Raw genomic sequence first — 21,419 nt, forward strand, 5'->3', positions numbered from 1 at the left:
GTTATTCTAGAATGTCTTTCGTGTATATCACCTATCTGCCTTCATGAAGCTTCATGATTATCTGCCGTTTCCCACCTATATTTTGTCTATCTAGTTTCTTGTTTGCTTCTTTCTTTCCACTTCCTTTGGCTTCTTTTCCTCTAATTTGTCTTTTTTTTCATTCTATTACGTTTATCTATTTTGATTTTTGGATTTGTGGTGAAGTGGCCAGTTAATTAATATTGAGGGAAAAAAGTTGTGAGGAATCTGCAATCCAAAGGAATATCCCATATGGAAGAAAGAGTTATAGAAATGATAGAAATAATGAAACAGAGGGAAAAATAGGCAGAAGTAAATTAAAAAGGATGGGAGAAAAGATCATAGAACATTGAAACTTTGACTATTATGTCAGTAGACTTTAAAAAAGACATTTGATCATGTTTCTTTGACTTTTAGAGCTAAGATCAGTTTTGTTAATCATAAAATGAAATCCAATTTTAGAATATGCAGAGGTGTGCAGTATATTAATGTTATTTGCTCACCGATGTATCTTTTCTTATGTGAGTACCACATGAGAATTTTGAAGGCAGGGACCTTATTCATTTTTATATTCCTAATGCCTAGCAAAGGTACTTGGTAATTGTTTATGCAATATACAAGTGAAAGAAACGGTTATAGAAGTAGCAGAGGATTTAGCATTCAAAGACAAGTGTTCCTGTAGTAGCTCTGCCATTTATTAGCTGTGGACTTCATTTTTCAATGGAATAATATTACTGAGTTGTAGTATTTAGAGAGACCCAAAGTGTTTTTGATTGAATTATTTATAGATAAAATGATGTGATATCTGTGATTTGCTTCAAAATGATATGTGAAGGGGAAAGTGGCTAGATGAGACAAGATTGACCATAAGTTGATAATTGTTAAAGTTGGGGAGCAGATAAATGCAATTCATGTTATTTATGTAACAGATACAGTACATGGACACTGTTTACTTTTAAACACATGTGATATATTTTGTAATAAAAAATTTAACAATTCCAGAAATAACTCTATTGATTATGATGTGGTAATGCAAATAATTTGTAAGATGACTGACCTAATTGCATATTTAAATGTAAATTGTAAGTTATATAAGAGCAAATAGTGATTTTGGTAGTGTATTAGTCCATTTTGCATTGTTGTAAAGGAATTACTGGGTAATTTATAAAGAAAAGAGATTTAAGGCCAGGCGCAGTGGCTCATGCCTGTAATCCCAGTACTTTGGGAGGCCGAGGCAGGTGGATTACCTGAGGTCAGGAGTTCAGGACCAGCCTGGCCAACATGGTGAAACCCCGTCTCTACCAAAAAATGCAAAAATTAGCCGGGCATAGTGGTGGGCGCCTGTCATCCCAGCATCTTGGGAGGCCAAGACAGGGGAATTGCTTGAACACAGGAGGTAGAGGTTGCAGTGAGCTGAGATCGTACCATTGGACTCCAGCCTGGGTGACAAGAGTGAAACTATGTCTTAAAAAAAAAAAAAAAAGTGAAGAGATTTAATTGGCTCATGGCTCTGCAGGCTGTAAAAGAAGCATGGTGCCAGCAACTACTTCTGGTCAGGACCTCAGGAAGCTTTTACTCAGGTCGAAGGCTGTGAGGGTCCAGATGTGTCACAAAGCAACAGAGGGAGCAAGAGAGAGGGGAGGATGTGCCAGTCTCCTTTAAACAACCAGCTCTCTCACAAACTAACTTATTACCATGGGGAGGGCACCAAGCAATTCATGAGAGATCAGCCCCCATGACCCAAGCACCGCCCACCAGGCCCCATCTCCAACACTGGGGATCACACTTCAGCATGAGATTTGGAGGGGACAAATATCCAAACCATATCAGGAAGCATCAGTTTTTTAATGATAATTATTAAGTTCATACATTTCTTGAGAGAAGTAATAGTGTTTTATGCAGGAATACTTACGTTTTCTAGTTTATTTTATGATTGCATAAAATGAATATTGGATTCTAAAAAGACAAACTGATTGTGTAATTAAGGGTTCCTCAATATGATATGTCTGACTAATGTGTATATTATAATTAATGTGATACCACCTAATTAGAAATGCTGTTGGTTAACTTCGAAGTGTTTCTTAATTCACCTAGTTCCTTGCCTATAGTTGGTACTCAGTAAATGTTGAACAAATACATGAATATAATAGTTTTGGTTTTGTTACTATCAGGAAGAGGAAAAATGTGATGAAATTCCAGACTCTGAACCAATTCTGGAGTTTAACAGAAGTGTTAAAGCTGATTCTACAAAATATAATGGTCCTCCATTTCCGCCAGTTGCTTCTACTTTTCAGCCCACTGCCAATATTCTGGATAAAGTAATTGAGAGAAAAGAAACATTGGAAAATAGCTTAATTCAATGGTAAGTTTACAATGTTTTTGGTATGAATAGAACCATAGTAGCAAATATAAATGGAAAGTATTAAATTGGGGCTGGAAGTATTCCTTGTCTTCTTTTGTTTATTAAACTTTCTTTGCTTTAGTCACTGGAAAGTGTTTGATATAATGCTGGGGGCTTAACTATTGTTGGAGATACTGTTTTTGTCCTTGAATATTTGTACTCGGTCTGTCTACTCTGGCAAAGTAGACTATTAGGAAACCTTAAAAAATGTACATTTCTTTAATCCAGTGATTCATTTCCAGAAACTTATCCTAAGGAAGTAATTATGGTTTGCTACTAGGCCAGGGATCCCCAACCCCAGGGCCACGAACCAGTACCGGTCTGTGGCCTGTCAGGAACTAGGGAACTAAGCTGCACAGCAGGAGGTGAGCAGCGGGTGGGTGAGCATTACCACCTGAGCTCCACCTCCTGTCAGATCAGCCGTGGCATTAGATTTTATAGAAGCACAAACCCTATTGTGAACTGTGCATGCGAGGGTTCTAGGTTGCATGCTCCCTATGAGAATCTAATGCCTGATGATCTGAGCTGAAACAGTTTCATCCCAAATCCATGCCCCCACCCCCTACCCCACCACCCCTGCCCTGGTCTGTGGAAAAATTGTCTTCCACAAAACCAATCCCTGATGCCAAAAAGGTTGGGACTGCTATACTAGGCCATATAATACCTAGCACTACAAAAAAGGCACTGTTCAGGTTTGTTACATTCTGATAACAACAGTTGTAATATGTTACTGTTGTTACGTATTACAATAACAATTGTAACTTGTTACATATGAATATGAAATGAACTCTATTATTTGTATTTTTACTTGTAAGAAACCTTAAGGAAGTTATGGAATAGGTAAAACGGCTAAATATTAATATAATTATGAAAATTAGGTTTAGAATAAATTTAGTGATATAAAAAGATATTAATAATGTACTGGCATATAAACGAAGCAGAATACTAACAATGTAACCCCAGTTTACAAGATCTTACTCAAAAGTAAGTATATAGCCGGTGCAGTGGCTCACGCCTGTAATCCCAGCACTTCAAGAGGCCAAGGTGAGTGGGTCACCTGAGGTCAGGAGTTCGAGACCAGCCTGACCAACATGGTGAAACCCCGTCACTACTGAAAAAAAAAAATACAAAAATTAGACAGGTGCAATGGCACACACCTGTGGTCTCAGCTACTCACGATACTGAGACAGGAGAACCGCTTGAACCTGGGAGGTGGAGGTTGCAGTGAGCTGAGACTGCGCCACTGCACTCCAGACTGGGTGAAAGAGTGAGACTCTGTCTCAAAACAAAGCAAAACAAAACAAAAAAGGGTGCATAAAACAAAAGTTTGATAAAGCGTATGTACTAAATTGACTGTGTTTATCCCTGAACCTAGGATTATAGGCAAGCTTTATCCATTTTTTAAACTCTTAGATATTTTCTAAATTTTCTACAATGAACACCTATTATTTATATAATAATTTTTAAGAAATCTATTAGTTGCACTAAAGACATGTTCTAGAAGTCTCCTGTTCCCCTTTTCCTTCCTGAAGATGACCTTGGAAATAGATTTTTTCTTTACATTTTAAGAGGAAAACTACCTATAATATAGCCTATATGTGTATTGCCTTGAAGAGAGGGCAGCTAGACTTCTTTTCTAGCTCTGATCTTACATGGTTTTTATGTGTGCGCTCAGAGTGGAAATCAAACAGTTTAAGTACATGATATGCCACATAGTCATTGGTCCAAGTCTTATTTTGAGTTTAGGAGTTCTTTTAAGCTTTTCATTAGACTAATCTGGAAGATTTTTAATTTGATTTCATAAACTATCTCCCACAAGGAGATTCTGTTTACTGTGGTTTATCTTCTTCAGAGGCATTTTTTTGTTTGTTTGTTTGTTTTTTGAGGCAGAGTCTCACTCTATTGCCTAGGCTGTAGTGCAGTGGTGTGATCATGGCTCACTGCAGCCTCGACCTCCTGGGCTCAAGCCATCCTCCCACCTCAGCCTCCTGAGCAGCTGGGACTACAGACATGTACCACCATGCCTAGCTAATTTTTGTATTTTTTGTAGAGGCAGTGTTTTGCCCTGTTTCCCAGGATGGTCTTGAACTCCTGAGCTCAAGCAATCTGCCCAACCTGGCCTCCCAAAGTGCTGAGATTACAGGTGTGCGCCATGATGTCCAGCCCATTTTATTTTTTTTTCTTCTAGATTTAACTTTCAGAATGACTGCTTTCATGCCAACATGTTTGTGACATTGATAAAGGTTATTTTTAAGGGTGGTATGTCTGACATTTTTTACATTTCAATCAAATTGAGGAATCTTAACTTTTATCTACCCCACCATCCCCTCAGGGTAGAGCAAGAAATAATGTCAAGAATTATCTCTGGGCTCTTTCCAATCCAGCAACAGATTGCACCTAATATCAGTGTTTCAGTCAGTGAGACAAGTGAACCACTGACTTCTGACATTGGTAAGTGAAATGGAATCTTTTTTGTTTTTATTAGAAGACAAAAGCTTTAGTTCATTGTGGATTTATATATTCCAGAGGTCAAGTAAATTCTCCAGTAACAAAAAGTAAGTTCTTCTAACCTTACTTCCTAGTACTTCTTTGGTGATGGTTAGTTCTCTCTCATCCTCTTATTTCATATTGCAGCTTTCAGATTATTAAACCACTCTTCATACCTCCCACCCCAAATCTCTGTTATCCCCATAGTACTTTGTACATATTTTTGTTATAGTAATTATCAGATTATATTAAAGTTGGTTTCCATATCTGTCTCACCCTTTAGATTATAAATTACTTAGGATTTAAGGATGTTTCTCCTTTTGTGCCTAGTCCTTGCCTGAAACCCAACAAGAGTTTAATTATTCATTGAATGGTTAAAATGAACCTTTCTTTATGGAGCCTATGCCATTCTTTTTTTCCTTCCCTCCTTCCCTCTTCTTCTCCCCCTTTCTCTTCTCCATTTTTTTCTTTTCTTCCTCTTCTTTTTCTCCTTCCCCCTTTTCCTTTTTTTCTCCCCCTTCTCTTCCCCATTTTCTTCTCTTCCTCTTCTTTTTCTCTTTCCCCCTTTCCCTCTTCTTCTCCCCATTCTCTTCCCCATTTTTTCCTTCTCCCTCTTCCTCATATTTTTCTTCCTTTCCACCTCCTTCTTGTTTTTTTTGAGGTAAGTTTACTTGCCATAAAAGTCACCACTTCTAAGTGTACAGTTTGACAAGTTGTTTGTTTGTTTTAATTAGAGCCAGGGTCTCCTTCTGTCATCTAGGCTAGAGCCTGGACTGCAGTGACATGATCATAACCCACTGTATATCCTGTAACTCCTGGGCTCAAGCAGCTCTCCTGCCTCAGCCTCCCAAGTAATTAGGACCATAGGTATGCACCACCATGCCCACCTAAAAATAATTTTGGGGCCAGGCACAGTGGCTCATGCCTGTAATCCCAGCACTTTGGGAGGCCAAGGAGGGCAGATCACCTGAGGTGAGGAGTTCAAGATTAGCCTGGCCAATATGGTGAAATCCTGTCTCTATGAAAAATACAAAAATCAGCTGGGTATGGTGGCACACACCTATAATTCCAGCTACTCCGGAAGCTGAGACAGGAGGTGGAGGTTGCAGTGAGCCAAGATCACGTCACTGCACTCCAGCCTGGGCAATAAAGCGAGACTCTATCTCAGTCAGTCAGTCAGTACATTTTGTAGAGATGGGGTCTTGCTATATTGCCCAGGCTAATCTCAAACTCCTGGCCTTAAGTGGCCCTCCTGCCTCAGCGTCCCAAAGCACTGGGATTACAAGAGTGAGTAACTGCACCTGGCCCAGTTTGACAAGTTTTGAAAAGTTCACACAGCTATATATTAGCCACATAATCATGAGATAGAAACACATTTCTGTCTTCTCCAAAAGCTTCGTTATGCTATTTTGCAGTCAATTCCTAAACCTCACTCATGCCCACTGGCCTCAAACAACACTTACCTGCTTTCTATTACTGTATTTTTACCTTTTCTAGAATTTCATACATATGTAATCATGCAATATGTAGCCTGTTGTTGGCTAGCTTCTTTTATTAGCACAATATTTTGACAATCATGCTATTGCATGTAGTAATACTATAATGTATAGATATACCATAATTTGTCAATCCATTTACCATCATCAATTATGAATTGATGGACATTCATAGTCTTTTCAGTTTTTGGCTATTATGAATAAAGCTGCTATGAACATTTGTAAGCAAATGTTTGTGTAGAAATCTTTTAATTTTGCTTGGTCATATGAGAAGTAAATGTTTAACTTTATAAGAAACTGCTAAACATTTCCAAAAGTGGGTGTACTATTTTGCATTCCACCTAGCAGTGTATGTAACTTTAGTTGCTCCACATCCACCCCAACACTTGGTGACTTGGTGTTGTCAGTGTTTATAACTCTAGCCATTTCTGAACATATGTGGAGGTATTTCCCTAACTGTGCTAATAACTGAGTAGTATAATTACTAATGATGTACAACTTTTTAATGTGTTTATTTGCCATCTGTATATTGACTTTGGTGAAATCTTTTTAAATCTTTTGACCATTTTTAAGTTTGAGTTGTGTCTTCATATTACTGAGTATGAAGTTTTTTATCTATTTTGGATACAAGTCCTTTATTGGATATGTTTTGTAAATATTTTCTTCTACTTTGTGTTTTGCCTTTTTGTTTTCTCAGCATTATATTTTGAAGACAAAAAGATTGATTTTGAAGAAGACTAATTTATCAGGTTTTTTTCTAGTAGTTTGTAGGGATTTTTGCATGCTGTTTTTAAAAAACTTTGCTAACCCAAGATCACTAAAATAGTTTCCTATGTTTTCTTCTAGAAGATGTATGGTTTTAGATTACACATTTAGGTTTTAGTTTATTTTGAGTTAAGTTTCATGGTGTGAAGTAAGGATCAAGTTCTTTTTTGTTTGGGTGTTTTTTGACATATGGATATCCAGCTGTTCTAGTATCATTTGTTGAAAAGATTATCCTTACTCCATTGAACTACCTTAACACCTTGGTTGAGCATCAATTGGTTATGTATGTATGTATCTTGTTTTTGGGCTTTGTATCCTATCCCATTCACCTGCAAGTTATACTAATACCATACTTATTGATTACTGTAATTTAATAGTAAGACTTGAAATTGGATAGTGAAAGTTTTTCTAACTTTGTTTTTGTTTTTTTTTTTTCATTCCTGTTTACCGTTATCTCTACTTTTTTTCTTCTTTCCAGCCTCAGGATAAGCTATTCTTTCCCCCTCATAGACTATCCTTTAACAGCCTGAATCCTAGACTTCAGAGTCTATATTCACCACTTTAATTTCTCATTATGCACTTCCTCTTTAATCCTTATGGGTTGGCCTTCTTTTGCCCTCCCCTTCAGGAAACTCCTTTCTCACAGCATTTGCTTGTCAAAAATGCTTCACATCCTTTTTCAAATCCTTGTTTTAGTGGATGGCTCAAGCATGGGCACTATTGACCATCTCTGATTCTTAAACTCTTCTCCTGGTGTTGGCTTCTTAAACTTCATTCTGTTATTCTTCCTCTTGTTTGTTTTTTTTTTTTTAAACTTCTTTAAGACCTTCATTTTCTCATTTTATTTTCTGCTACTTGAATAAATTTATTTCACTAGTTCCCATGCTTTGCCCTCTTTTCTGTTTTTTCCAGTTTCCTCCTGACATTAGTTATCCTGTGTCAGTTGATGAACCCTAAGCCATGTATTTGGGCCGACAACTTGCAGTTCTGCTGGTTGGTGAATATTCTGCTTGATGCTCCCCTGGCATCTCTTCATTAGTATGTCTAAAATGCTTCTCATTTTTGATATCACAATTCTCCTAGCACGCATAATCTCTAAAGCCTTGGAGTTACTATTTGTTCTATTTTCTTTGCTTTACTCTTCTTTATTCCCCACTCAGCCATACCCTGTATCCCAGCTTCATAGAGTTTATTGTTGCATTTGGTTAATTTGTCCTGTTTAGCATAGTTCACATGCCTCCTTCTGGTGTTACTATCCTGGTTTTCTTTATCATCTCATCTTTGAAGGAAGGACAAAAATGAACAACAAATTTATGAGAAAATTGTTTTCCTGGTGAAAATCAGACAATTTACAAATTGGGTATTTAGATCCTGTTTTCTTCCCTGTAAAAGATTTGTGTTTGCTTTTGTTTTGCCAGTGTCTGGGTAGGGATTTTGGGCCTTATAAAAAAGATGTTCTGATTTTTGGCCATGCTCAAAGAATGAATTATGGAAACTAAAAAGGAGATGTATCAACATATATTGTTGAATATAAATTTGGGATTGTGATAGTCTCTGCTATGGTAACTCAAGAGCAAATTGCTGTTACTTACCCCATCAACAAGTGATCCCACTACACTTCTACCCACTTTTTAGGGAATTCTGGATATTGTTACTATAGTTGTATTACTTAAGGAGTACTCTTTGGTGAGGTCACATCTCCATCAGGTTGTACAGATTAGTATCTACTTATTTTCCACATGGAGCTTTATAAATATCACTACTTTAAGTCAAGTAAAGTCTATTCAGGAAGTTTTACTTAATTTGATGTACATTAATGTAAGTGAAAAGTACAACCCATTCAGAAATTAATATACCTATAGGATATATGTTAACAAGCACCTCAGCTGCAGTAGATGTTAATAACTGATGTATCTGAAACTAGAAGGAAGGGAGATTTGCCTTCATATTTAGTGCATTTTTTGTTTTAGTCGAGATCTGTCAGAGTTTCCTGTTGTTATACTCTTGGAAATGTGAGTTGTATTCAGATGAGGGCATTTAATATGCCCATTTTTATCACTAAATTCTATAGTAGTAGAGAAGAGGCCACCTAAGTAAATTTTCATCTCCCTTTTTTTTTATGTACAGAGATTATTTGTTATGTAAGTTGTCCACTTAGTCTTTTTCATAATAAGTAGATATGTTTGTATTTTCATTTTTATTCCTCTTTCCACCCTCCCCCACTCATCTCCATACACATATATTGGCATCTCTAAACTTTTAAGAATGAAAGTTTGATCCAGGCGCGGTGGCTGTCGTCTATAATCCCAGCACTTTGGGAGGCCAAGGCAGGTAGATCGCCTGATGTCAGGAGTTCAAGACCAGCCTGGCCAACACGGCGAAACCCCCATCTCTACTAAAACTACAAAAATTAGCCAGGCATGGTAGCACATGCCTGTAGTCCCAGCTGTTCAGGAGGCTGAGGCAGGAGAATCGCTTGAACCTGGGAGGTGGCAGTTGCAGTGAGCCAAGATCATGTCACTGCACTCCAGCCTGGGTGACAGAGTGAGACTCCATCTCAAGAAAAGTAGTAATAATAATAATAATAATAATAATAATAATAATAATGAAAGTTTGAATTGCAAACATGTTTCTTGCCCACTCATTCTGATTTTTTTTTTACTTTTAGTGGAAGGAACAAGCAGTGGCGCCCTCCAGCTTTTTGTTGATGCTGGTGTTCCTGTGAACTCAGACATGATTAACCATTTTGTGAATGAAGCCCTTGCTGAGACCATAGAGGTCATGCTGGGTGACAGAGAAGCAAAGAAGCAAGGTCCTGTTGCTACAGGTGTTTCTGGGGATGCTTCAACAAATGAAACATATTTGCCGGTATGGGGAATTTTGGATGCATTTATTGAAGAATAGTAAAATAGATGAATTTTAAGCCGCATACCGTAAGATCATGGTTTGTGGTAGAAGTATTATCATTTTTAGAGACATGGTCTTTATATATTGCCCTGGCTGGTCTTGAACTTCTGGGCTTAAGTGATCCTCCTGCCTCAGCCTCCTGAGTAGCTGGGATTGCAGGCACCAGCCACCATGCCCAACTTGTGGTAGAATTTTATTCCTTGTTGCTATAATTAAAGTAACATTTCCCCCAGCATTTTATTTTAAAAACTTTTAAATCTATAGAATAGTTGAAAATATGATACAATGAACATCTGTACACCCTTTACCTATACAGTTGTCCATTGGTATACGTGGAGAATTGGCCAGTCCTTGCATACTCAAGTCTCATAGTTGGCCCTGTAAAACTGAAGAATATGAAACATCAGCCCTCTATATATATGCATTTCTTATCTCATGAATACTGTTTTTGATTCACATTTGGTTGAAAATACCAAATTTGTATGATTGGCCTCTCGCAGTTCAAACCTATGTTTTTATTTAGTTACTTATTCAAAGGTCATTCGTATTTGTTTATTGATAATATTTTGGCACACTTATAAAAATCTCTTTATATCTGCTATATATTATATATCCTTTAAAAACCATTTGAAAGTTACAGACATCATGACACTTTACCTCAGAAGCATCAGCAGTATCACCACAGAACAAGTTGCTTTCTTACATAACCAAACATTATCAGACCCCCCAAATTTAACATTGACATGTTAATAATATAGAATATAGAGACCATATTTAGATTTCCCTAATTGGTTCAAAAATATCCTTTATAGTTTTTTTTAAATCAAGATATAGCCAAGGATCATATATTGCTTTGCATTATTATATAAACTGATATTTTTAATCTTTAAAAGAAAATACATTTCAGGAACTTTTATTGCTTGTTTAATCAACCTTATTGTGTTAAAAATAATTTATAATCTATTATATGAAGCCAAAATTTACTCTGTATTACCAGCTATTTAAAACTGTTACTTCATATCCTATAGATCACAAGGACATCATTTTACATACATGAAACATTTAAACATCATTCTATGTATAAACATAAAGTTATATACTGTATTTTACTTTTGTAGAGATTGTTGTGGTATAATGTGATTAGTGTGCCAAAGATTTGATCTGTAGTTTTGATCTGTGCTTTATGAGCTCATTGGGAATATATGCAGTACAGATGTGGTCAGGGTTATGGTTTTTTCTATGCCAATTACTTTGGTTTGCTTTTTGCCTATGTATTGCATATATTTTCAGGAGGGTGATTGGATGAGAAAATGTGGGAAAACCAGGGTAAAGAGCTTGGACTTTGTGGTTGCTAAAACTTGGAATTTGAATTCCAAGCTCCACTACTTTAGTTTTATCTCTGTAATAAAGATAGAATACTTAGTTTAAATGACCATGGCTTTGCCAAAATCTGCTTGCTGAATATCTAGTAGGGCAAGCACTCTCCCAGCCTGCGACTTATCACTCTTTATCTTCAGAATTGTCATGGCTGTTCTTGGCCTTTTAATCTCTTACATATATTTTAAAGTTAGTTCTTAAGTTCTATAAAAAATATTGTTGAGATTTCAGTGGGAATTAAACCAATTTTGACTGGTTTCATTTAAGAAGGATTGACATCTTTATGGTACTGTGTTTTCTTAGCCGAAGTTTTGTGGAAGATTAAGTGAGATGATATATGGACAGAGCTTAATCTAGTGCCTAGAACTTGGTAAATAAATACTCAGTTACTAATAGTTTATCATTTTTATTATCCATTACCAATACTAGAAGAATACCTTCGGATTCTTTAATCATGCAGAGTTATATATATTAAATATAGTGTTATATTTGAAAACAACACTTCCATGCTATATGTTTATGCAGTCAAGAAGAAAAAAAGACATAGTGTACTTCTTTCATTTTAAAATGAAGGCTAAGAGTACACTACTTATTAAGCAATGCTATAGAAATTCTAATATGCTTCATGGTTTTAAATTGCATCTTAATTTGAAACCCATAATACAGAATAAATAAAGTGTAATCACCTTATATAAAGACTTTTTAGAATGAAGAAAAAGTCAAATTATATATTGTATATATTATATATATATATATATATATATTTTTTTTTTTTTTTTGAGACAGAGTTTCGCTCATGTCGCCCAGGCTGGAGTGCAGTGGTACTGGCTCGGCTCACTGCAACTTCTGCCTCCCAGGTTCAAATGATTCTCCTGCCACAGCCTCCTAAGTAGCTGGGATTACGGTTGCCCACCACCACACCCAACTAATTTTTGCATTTTTAGTAGAAGCGAGGTTTCACCATGTTAGCCAGGCGGTCTCGAACTCCTGACCTCGTGATCTACCTGTCTCAGCCTCCAAAAGTGCTGGAATTACAGGCGTGAGCCACCGTGCCTGGCCCAAATAATGTATTTTTAAAGTGGTCAGAGGACAAGAGCAGATAGTTCATACACATAGAAGAAATACAAATCACCCATGTACATATAAAAAGATGAAGATGATCAACCTCATAGATAATAAGAAAACAAGTTATTGAAATTCAATTTTTACTTATCAAATTGGCAAAACTCTAAAAGTTTGATAATTCTGGGGGAAGTTATCATTTTCCTACCTTCTGGTGGTAGTGTAAAATAGTAAAATCCTGTAGCAGGAAATCTGGCAATATCTATTCAAATTAAAAACATAATTAGTTCTTTAATTGAGCAGTCCCACTTCTGGGAACTTAGTCCATAGATATATCCATATATCATACACATGAAATGAGTGAAGTCAAGATTATTTGATAACTCTGAGGAAGGGCTCTAGGTAGAAAGAACAAGAGCAGGAGAGACAATTTTCACTATCCTTTTGTACCTTTTGAAGTTTGAACCATTTGAATGATTACCTATTCAACAAATTAATATTAAATTGTTACATTTTTCCTTCTCCAGTACTTTCCATCTCCCTGCTGTCTTCGCTTCTCCCTAACTCCCACTTTTTCTTATCCTTCCATTACTTTTTATATACTCAATTTTTTGTATGTTCCAAAAGGCTGATTTTTTGTTTGGTATCTCGTCAATCAGTTAAAATGCTTCCTTTCTGTTTTATGCCTTTCTTTCATGTTTGTAATTGGGTTTGATCTTCAACTTTGTCTGTTTAATCTTTCTGTCTTCTTTATTTTTAAAATTTCAGCTTTTATTTTAGATATAGGGGGTACATGTGTAGGACTGTTATATGGATATATTGGACCCAGATAGTGAGCATAGTACCCAAAAGTAGTTTTTCAACCCATTCCCCCCTTCTTCCCTCCTGCCCCCTGCCATCATAGTCCAGTGTCTACTGTTCTCATGTTTATGTCTATGTGTGCTGAATGTTTAGCTCTCACTTATAAGTGAAAACATGTGGTATTTGTTTTTTTCTTCCTCAGTTTTTTCAGGATTATGGCCTCCAGCTCCATCCATGTTGCTGCAAATAACATGATTTTGTTCTTTTTTATGGCTGTGTGGTATTCCATGATGTATGTATACCACATTTTCTTTATTCGGTCCACCATTGATGGGCTCCTAGGTTGACTCCACATCTTTGCTGTTGTGAATAGTGTGGCAATGAACTTACCAGTGCATGTGTCTTTTTGGTATAATGATCCTTGGGGTATATACCCAGTATGGTCTCAAAAGAAGACATACAAGCCGTCAACAAACATATGAAAAAATGCTCATCATCACTAATCATCGGAAAAATGCAAATTAAAACCACAGTGAGATACCATTTCAGTCAGAATGGCTATTATTAAAAAGTCAAAAAAAAAAAAAAAACAGATCGCCATAAATATATACACTGCCTATGTACCCACAAAAATTAAAAATTAAAAATTTTAAAAACAAACTAATAACAACAAAATACAAACCAACAGATGCTAATGAGGCTGCAGAGAAAAGGGAATGTTTATACACTGTTGGTAGGAATGTAAATTACCTCTTCTCTATTTTAAAAGAGGGTGCCTTAGAATTCTGTGGAGACCACTTCAGAGGCAGAGTTATTTCAATTGCCTGCGACTTTCTGCAGGCCAGTTGTAGACTAACAGGTAGAGGTTCAAGAGGTAGGGTACTTAACCCCACCATCAATTTAAATTATATGTAGCCTATGAATGAGTTCATGTTATTATTTCAAATTACTTTTATTTGGGTGATTATAAACACAGTTTATCTTATTGTATTAATTTATTTTAGGCAAGAGTGTGTACCCCACTGGCTACTCCACAGCCTACGCCTCCTTGCTCGCCTTCATCACCTACTAAGGAGTGTGTTTTGGTAAAGACTCCAGATTCTTCTCCCTGTGATTCAGATCATGATATGGCTTTTCCTGTGAAAGAAATATATGCTGAAAAAGGTAGAAACTTTATTTCTATAACTCAGTTTTAATATTAGCAACTATTAAATACAGTTTCTTGATTGTCTTATAAGATGCTTTTTGAGATTATTGTATATGTACTTGTTGCTTACTAGGTTTTAGTAAATCATTTTTTTCTCGCAAGGAAATTTAGGAATTGATTGCAACTTCTTTAAGTCTGTAATTGAGGCCAGGCATGGTGGCTCACACCTGTAATCCCAGCAGTTTGGGAGGCTGAGGCAGGTGGATCACGAGATCAAGAGTTTGAGACCAGCCTGAAAAACATGGTGAAACCCCTGTCTACTAAAAATACAAAAATTAGCCAGGCGTGGTGGCATGTGCCTGTAATCCCAGCTACTCAGGAGGCTGAGGCAGGAGAATTGCTTGATCCGGGAGGCAGAGGTTGCAGTGAGCCGATATCGCAGCGTTGCACTCCACCCTGGGTGATAGAGTGAGACTCTGTCTCAAAAAAAAAAAGTATATAATTGAATAGATGCTTAGACTACTTTAAGTATTAAAAATTATATCTTCTCAAGGGTATTTTTTAATGCTTTATTAAATTTAGGGATTTTCACATTAATGGCTACCACCATTGTCATTATTATTATTAATTATAATTGCCATTATTTGTGTGCTAAAATGGTAAAGGATATCTGAAGCAATGTATCATGCCATCCTATGGAGTTCTTTACTGACTACTATCTTTTTCTGTCTTTTTTTTAAAAAAAAATCTTTAGGAGATGATATGCCTGCCATCATGCTTGTTAAAACTCCAACGGTTACCCCTACTACTACACCTCCTCCAGCGGTGGCAGTTTTTACCCCAACTTTGTCAGATATTTCCATTGATAAATTGAAGGTATCGAGCCCAGAGCTTCCCAAGCCATGGGGTGATGGAGACCTGCCACTGGAAGAAGACAACCCTAACTCACCTCAAGAAGAACTTCATCCAAGAGCTATGTAAATGAGAACATATTCACTAGTAACTGTACATTTCAACTTATGTTTGACTTCTGTAATCCATTGAAAACATAGAAATATTATACAAGGCTTTATAAACCACAGATAGTTTATAAACTACCTTATACTTTGAAAGAAAGAACTTTCATAAATTTTGAGTTTTGAAAAATTATCAAATTATACCTTCACCTTTTTTCTTAAAAGGTTTGAAACAGATAGAAATAAAGGTATCTATTACATTGTTAATAAAATAGAAAACAATTTCTCACTATTGTGGGTCATTATTTACTATCATCAGTTAACTTTTATATTTTTATATATCTCTATGTAGATTTATTTGATATCTGGAAGAGCTTTCAAGATGGCCTATGATTAAAGCATGAAAACAATCTTTAAAAATCTTGTTAATTATAGTAGTGCAGATTTAAGAAAATATTTCACTAAAGGAGACATAGTCTTCAAGTCTATTTTTTATATCAAAATGAATACAGGCCTTCAGTGACCTAACTAGCTCAAAATATGTGTTTATTTTCTTAGTGTAATGTCTGTGGCTAAGGATGAAGAACCAGAGAGTATGGATTTCCCTGCTCAGCTTCCACCTCCAGAGCCAGTTTCCTTTATGCCATTTCCTGCTGGCACCAAGGCCCCTTCCCCCTCACAGATGCCAGGTTCTGATTCATCAACACTGGAGAGCACATTGAGTGTTACTGTCACTGAAACTGAAACTTTAGATAAACCCGTCTCTGAAGGAGAGATTTTATTTAGCTGTGGTCAAAAATTGGCCCCCAAGAGTAAGTTAATTTGTATTAATTGATTTCACTTGTTAGATTATGGTAATCCCCTAAGTAATACTTTCCTGTTTAAAGTGTTTTTACTTAACTTTCAAGATTTAACATGGTACAGTAGAAAGAATGGGGGGCTCAATGCAATTTAGTTAACTTTTCTGGGTCTTAACTTCAGAAAGTAAAATCTTCCTCATAATCCCACCCTCCAGAAATAATATCACTATTAATGGTTTTGGGTAGATCTTTCCAGTCTTTTTTGTCTATGGATGTATGTTTCCCTTTAAAAATAGGATCTTATTATGCATATTGTTTTGAAACCTGGATTTTTTTTTTTTTTTTTTTTTTTTTTTTTTTTTTTGAGACAGGTTCTCACTCTGTCATCCAAGCTAGAGTGCAGTGGCATGATCATGGTTCACTGCAGCCTCAACTTCCCGGGCTCAAGCAATACTCCCACCTCAGCCTTCTGAGTAACTGGGACTATAGGCATGTGCCACCATGCCCGGCTAACTTTTATATTTTTTTGTAGAGATGAGGTTTCACCATTTTGCCCAGGTTGGTCTCAGACATCTGAGCTCAAGTGATCCGCACGCCTTGGCCTCCCAAAGGGCTGAAATTATAGGCCTGAAACATCACACACAGCCTGAAAGCTGAATTTTTTTTACCTAATAATGTATTGTGGATATCTTTTAATATGACTCCAGTTTTCTTATTTTTCTTTTATGGCCGTGTAGTCTATTTACTCCCTTAATAGAGGACATTTAGATTGTTTTCAGTGCTTTCAGTCTATACACAACTCTCTAATTACCATCCTTTCTTGTATATATATTTTTGGTGCACTTATCTAGTCTCTTCCTCAGAATACATGCCTTAAAGTGAAATTGCTTAGTCTACTTTATTGCTTTAAGTTCTAGAAAGGATTGTTAGCTCTTAATCTGTTTTAATTATATCAACAGTATATGAGAGTACCCGTTTCTCAATTTCATAACTACAATTGATATTTATAGTTTTTAATTTCTAACAAACTTGTAGGTTAAACAAAATTATCATCTTTGTTATAAATTGTACTTTTAAAAAACTGGTAAGATTGAGTAGTTTATGAATTACTTGTTTATAAACTTTGCCAATATTTCCATTGCAATATAATTTTGAATCTAATATGCTATGGCTTTGTGGTCAGATTATTTACTAAATTTGTGTTTCTTTTTTTTTTCTAAATTTTTATATTTTAATGTCTAGTTTTAGAAGATGTAGGACTGTACCTGACAAACCTTAATGATAGCTTATCCAGCACTCTGCATGATGCTGTTGAAATGGTAAGTAACGATCGACTCCAACACTGAATTCTGATAGGAAGAATATCTTTATGAATTGGTTGCCATTGATCAGGTTTTTTCTCAATTTTTTGAGTTATAGACACAAAATTTAGTAAAATAACCATGAAATAATTTAGGGCGTCTTGCACATTTCATTATATAATCTTATAATTGTGAGAATGAAAAAAGTTATTATTCACCCTTGTGGCTCTAGGGAAAAAAAATACATTTAATGTAATTAGGTAATGAAATCTAGCTTATTGCAAATTGTTACCTCTGTATGTTGTCTTTACAATATTTAAGCAGGATCTTACCTATTTCAACCAACTCTCTTATAATACATTTGTTATTTTTCCCTAACCATGATTATAATTCTTTGTGCTAATAAATGTTTAAATTTAATGGCTTAAAAAGAAAAATGAGGTCCAGGGATGCTAACCCTTTCTAGTTTTTATCTATCTCTGTAGAAGCAAAAGTTGGTATTTAAAAATATCACATTATATATAAATATATAGAAATGATAGTAAGAATTTTCTTTTGAAAAAACCATTAAGGAATAGAAATCTTTACTTTATATATTTTTAAACAACCTAAGCAAGGAAAGATAATTGTACTCAACTATCATCTATATTTATTCACATCTTTTTAAAGCATTGTTGCTGTTTTTTAAAGTTATTTCACATAGGCCTATGAAAATACTTCATTAATAAGTTTTTGATAAGATTTTAATGAAACAATTTTTAAACAGTAATTATTTATTGCAAGTAATTGGTTGAGTTAATTGTGAAGACAGCACAGCAATCACTTTTATGAAATAATATGGGAAGAAGGCATAAATGAGATATCTTTATTTTCAGAGAAGCATTACTAACATTTGGCCTATTTAGTGTACCATGATAGCATTTTTCTCCTTTCTTTGAACTTTTTCAAGTGGCAAAGCATGTTTAAATTTATTTAAAGTAAATAGCTAAACCGAACCAAGACTAAATTATAACTTGTTTCTGTTTTTCTACATTTGCAACTAAATTCTAATTTTGCTATTTTTACTACGCCTAAATCACATATGCTACAAATTCTTAATAAAGTCAAATACAAAAGTACAATCTGGAAAAACCCCAAATAACTCGAAGTCATGTACCAGTTGGCATTTATCTATACATAGCTAGGGGATAGGTACTTATAATTTAAAATCATGTTAATACCTGTATTTACAAGATAGTCTCCTTTGTTGGACTCTGAGGCCCACACTGTTCCTTATTGTTGAGACGAGCCTATTTTGAGGCACGAAGAAGCCTATACAGGGTGCTCCAGTGAGGGTCTTCAATACCAATGCCCTCGCCAAGTAAGCCGGACGTCAGCCCAAAGGCAAAGGGACATTGAGGTCTATTGCTGCCATACCATACTTCTGCAGTGTTTCATTTTTGCTTGTGGTCCAGGTTGCAGCATTACAATGCTTTGCCCCCATTGCCACACTGTGGCATTGCTTTACTGCAGAAATACGAAGAGGAGGCTGTGACCCAAAAACAGTGCTATCATAAAAAACATTTAAGATTCATAGTAGCTCAACTGCATGGGACAGACGGTTTGATTTTTATGTTTTTATAATCTCCAGTTTACGTGTTACCAAATTATACTGTGGTTTATATTTGAGGCAAAGGTAGAGGGCTTTTATTATAGACAAATGGAAATGAGAACTGGATGAAAATAAAGAGTTCATCTCCTTTCCAAAAATGCTAATACCATCATTTCATGACTGCTAAGTTTTTATTAATCTTAAATTGAGAAAAACGCAATTGTTCGAAATAATTTATTTTTATTAATTGTCTTTACGTTTCTTTTAGGAAGATGATCCTCCTAGTGAAGGGCAAGTGATTAGGATGCCCCATAAAAAATTTCATGCAGATACAATTCTTTCTGTTCTTGCTAAACAAAACCAGGAGTCAGCAGTTTCACAGCAAGCAGTCTGTCATTCAGAGGTACTTTTTAACTTTAATGACTTTTTTTTTTTGGTTAGATATAAATACAGGAAAAAAATTAAAATATTCTTACTACTAGTTAAAGCATGCTAGTATTTTGTTTTTTCAAGGGTCAGTGTTATAGCAATTTTAACTTGGAGTCATAGAACTGTAGAGTTTTATAACTGAATGGAATTTAGACCATCTGTTCCAACCACCTTATTCTACAGCTAAAAAAGCTAAAGCTTTGTGAGGATTATTCATTCATTATGCAATTATTTATTGAGTATTCGTTATATGCCAGACACAACCTGGGAAAAGATACAAAGATAAATAAGACATGACCCCTCCCTTTAAGCAGCTTACAGTCATGAAGGAAGATAAGGGCTTACACAAGTAATTATTCAACAGTGCAATAACTGATCAAATAGCTGTATTTACAAGCTGTATTTACAAGCTATATGAACACACAGGAGAAAAGACTCTGCTTGAAGTTAGATGACACTTCATACACAATATTACATTGATGTCAGTCTTTAAAGATGGAGTAGGACTTTGCAGGCAGCAATGAAAGTGGGGAAGGGCATTTCAGAAGCAGAAATACCATTTGTTAAGGGATGAGAGCCAAGAAATATTAAAGCATATTTGGAAAGTATTGAAAATTTCTGTGTGGCTAGAACTTTAGATAAAGAATCAGATATGTGTGGAGAAGTAGATTGAACCAGATGATCATAAAGAACATTTTATTTAGGCCATGTTAAGGCTTGGGCACTGTGGAGCCCATGAAGGTTTTTGGGCAAGGGAGTTGCCTTAGGAAGGAGTATGAAGCCATAAACAAATGAGGGAGACATGGGGGATCTGTCAGAACACCACTGTAGTAGACCCAGCAAGAGAGAATGATAATATGAACAAAGACAATTACAGCAGAAATAGAGAGGAGAGAGATTTAAATTTAAGGGCATAGGATTGACAGTAATTGGTCATTGGTTGAGAGAGGTAAAGAAGCTTTTTTTTTAAGGATAATCTTGAAGTTCCTACCTTGGGAGCCTGGGTATGTGATTGTAGAGTTGTTGGCTTAGAAGTGCAGAGAGAATAGTGCCAGATTTTATGGGGAAAGTAATGAGTTTGATATACACATCAAATTTAAAGTGCTTAAGGAAATTCCAGGTAGAAATATACAACATTGTCATTCAGACTGGTTAATGATGGAGCTGGGACTAGGATTCTTGATCTATAGTGCTGTTTCTATCATATCTGGTTGTCTTTGCATGAACAAATGTCAACCAGCTTTAGATGAGTTGGAGATCTAAAGACTATATAGGGCCCAAGGAGATGGTTGGTTTTATTTCCTATTTTTATTCTTAAAACTTTAAATGATTAGGAAAGATAGGAGAAGATATAAAATTTAGTAATGGGAAAAAATGAAAGCTTAACATATTCCTTAACATATTCCTTCTAAATTTAAAATAATTAAATTTTCTGTAACTTTAGTTAGCAACAGACCAAAAATTGATTTCACCGGAAAAATATTAGTTGTGATGTCTGTGTTGCTAAATTCAAAAACGTACTCTCATAGCTGCAGAAACTAAGGTGCTTAATATCGAAACCAGTAAGTTGAGAGAGAGAAAGAAGGGACGGGAGAGAGAGAAAGTGCATGTACAGAGAGAGAAAGTGCATGTACGCGGGAAAAGGAGAGAGAAAGAGGGAGAGGGAAGGAGGGAGAGAGAATGAGACAAGCAAATGGTACAAAAAGAGGTGGCAAATAGCAGAAGTGTCCGCATAATTTATAAATTCCACTGACTAATCCCAGTTTTCTTTTTGAAAATCACTAATATCTGTATTTATTTGTTCAATTTTATCAGACCTTTTTATCTTTTAGATGCTGGGAAATTTATCTTCATTATTTCTTTCTCCCTTTCATTTCCACC

General features: G+C 35.6%; 1 protein-coding gene across 11 annotated transcripts in view; it reads left to right on the plus strand.

The window, feature by feature from the left end:
• KIAA0586 (KIAA0586 ortholog) overlaps positions 1 to 21,419 on the plus strand; it is a 121,194-nt gene that overhangs the window by 48,652 nt on the left and 51,123 nt on the right. For all 11 annotated transcript variants that reach the window (XM_037984053.2, XM_037984061.2, XM_037984058.2 and 8 more), the window contains 8 exons: positions 2,190 to 2,380; positions 4,752 to 4,870; positions 9,836 to 10,035; positions 14,319 to 14,478; positions 15,216 to 15,438; positions 15,976 to 16,229; positions 17,460 to 17,536; positions 19,378 to 19,512. In XM_037984053.2, the coding sequence (XP_037839981.2) occupies positions 2,190 to 2,380; positions 4,752 to 4,870; positions 9,836 to 10,035; positions 14,319 to 14,478; positions 15,216 to 15,438; positions 15,976 to 16,229; positions 17,460 to 17,536; positions 19,378 to 19,512 (1,359 nt within the window). The remainder of the gene's footprint in view (positions 1 to 2,189; positions 2,381 to 4,751; positions 4,871 to 9,835; positions 10,036 to 14,318; positions 14,479 to 15,215; positions 15,439 to 15,975; positions 16,230 to 17,459; positions 17,537 to 19,377; positions 19,513 to 21,419) is intronic.

Source organism: Chlorocebus sabaeus, chromosome 24, assembly GCF_047675955.1.
Source record: "Chlorocebus sabaeus isolate Y175 chromosome 24, mChlSab1.0.hap1, whole genome shotgun sequence".
NCBI lineage: Eukaryota > Metazoa > Chordata > Mammalia > Primates > Cercopithecidae > Chlorocebus > Chlorocebus sabaeus.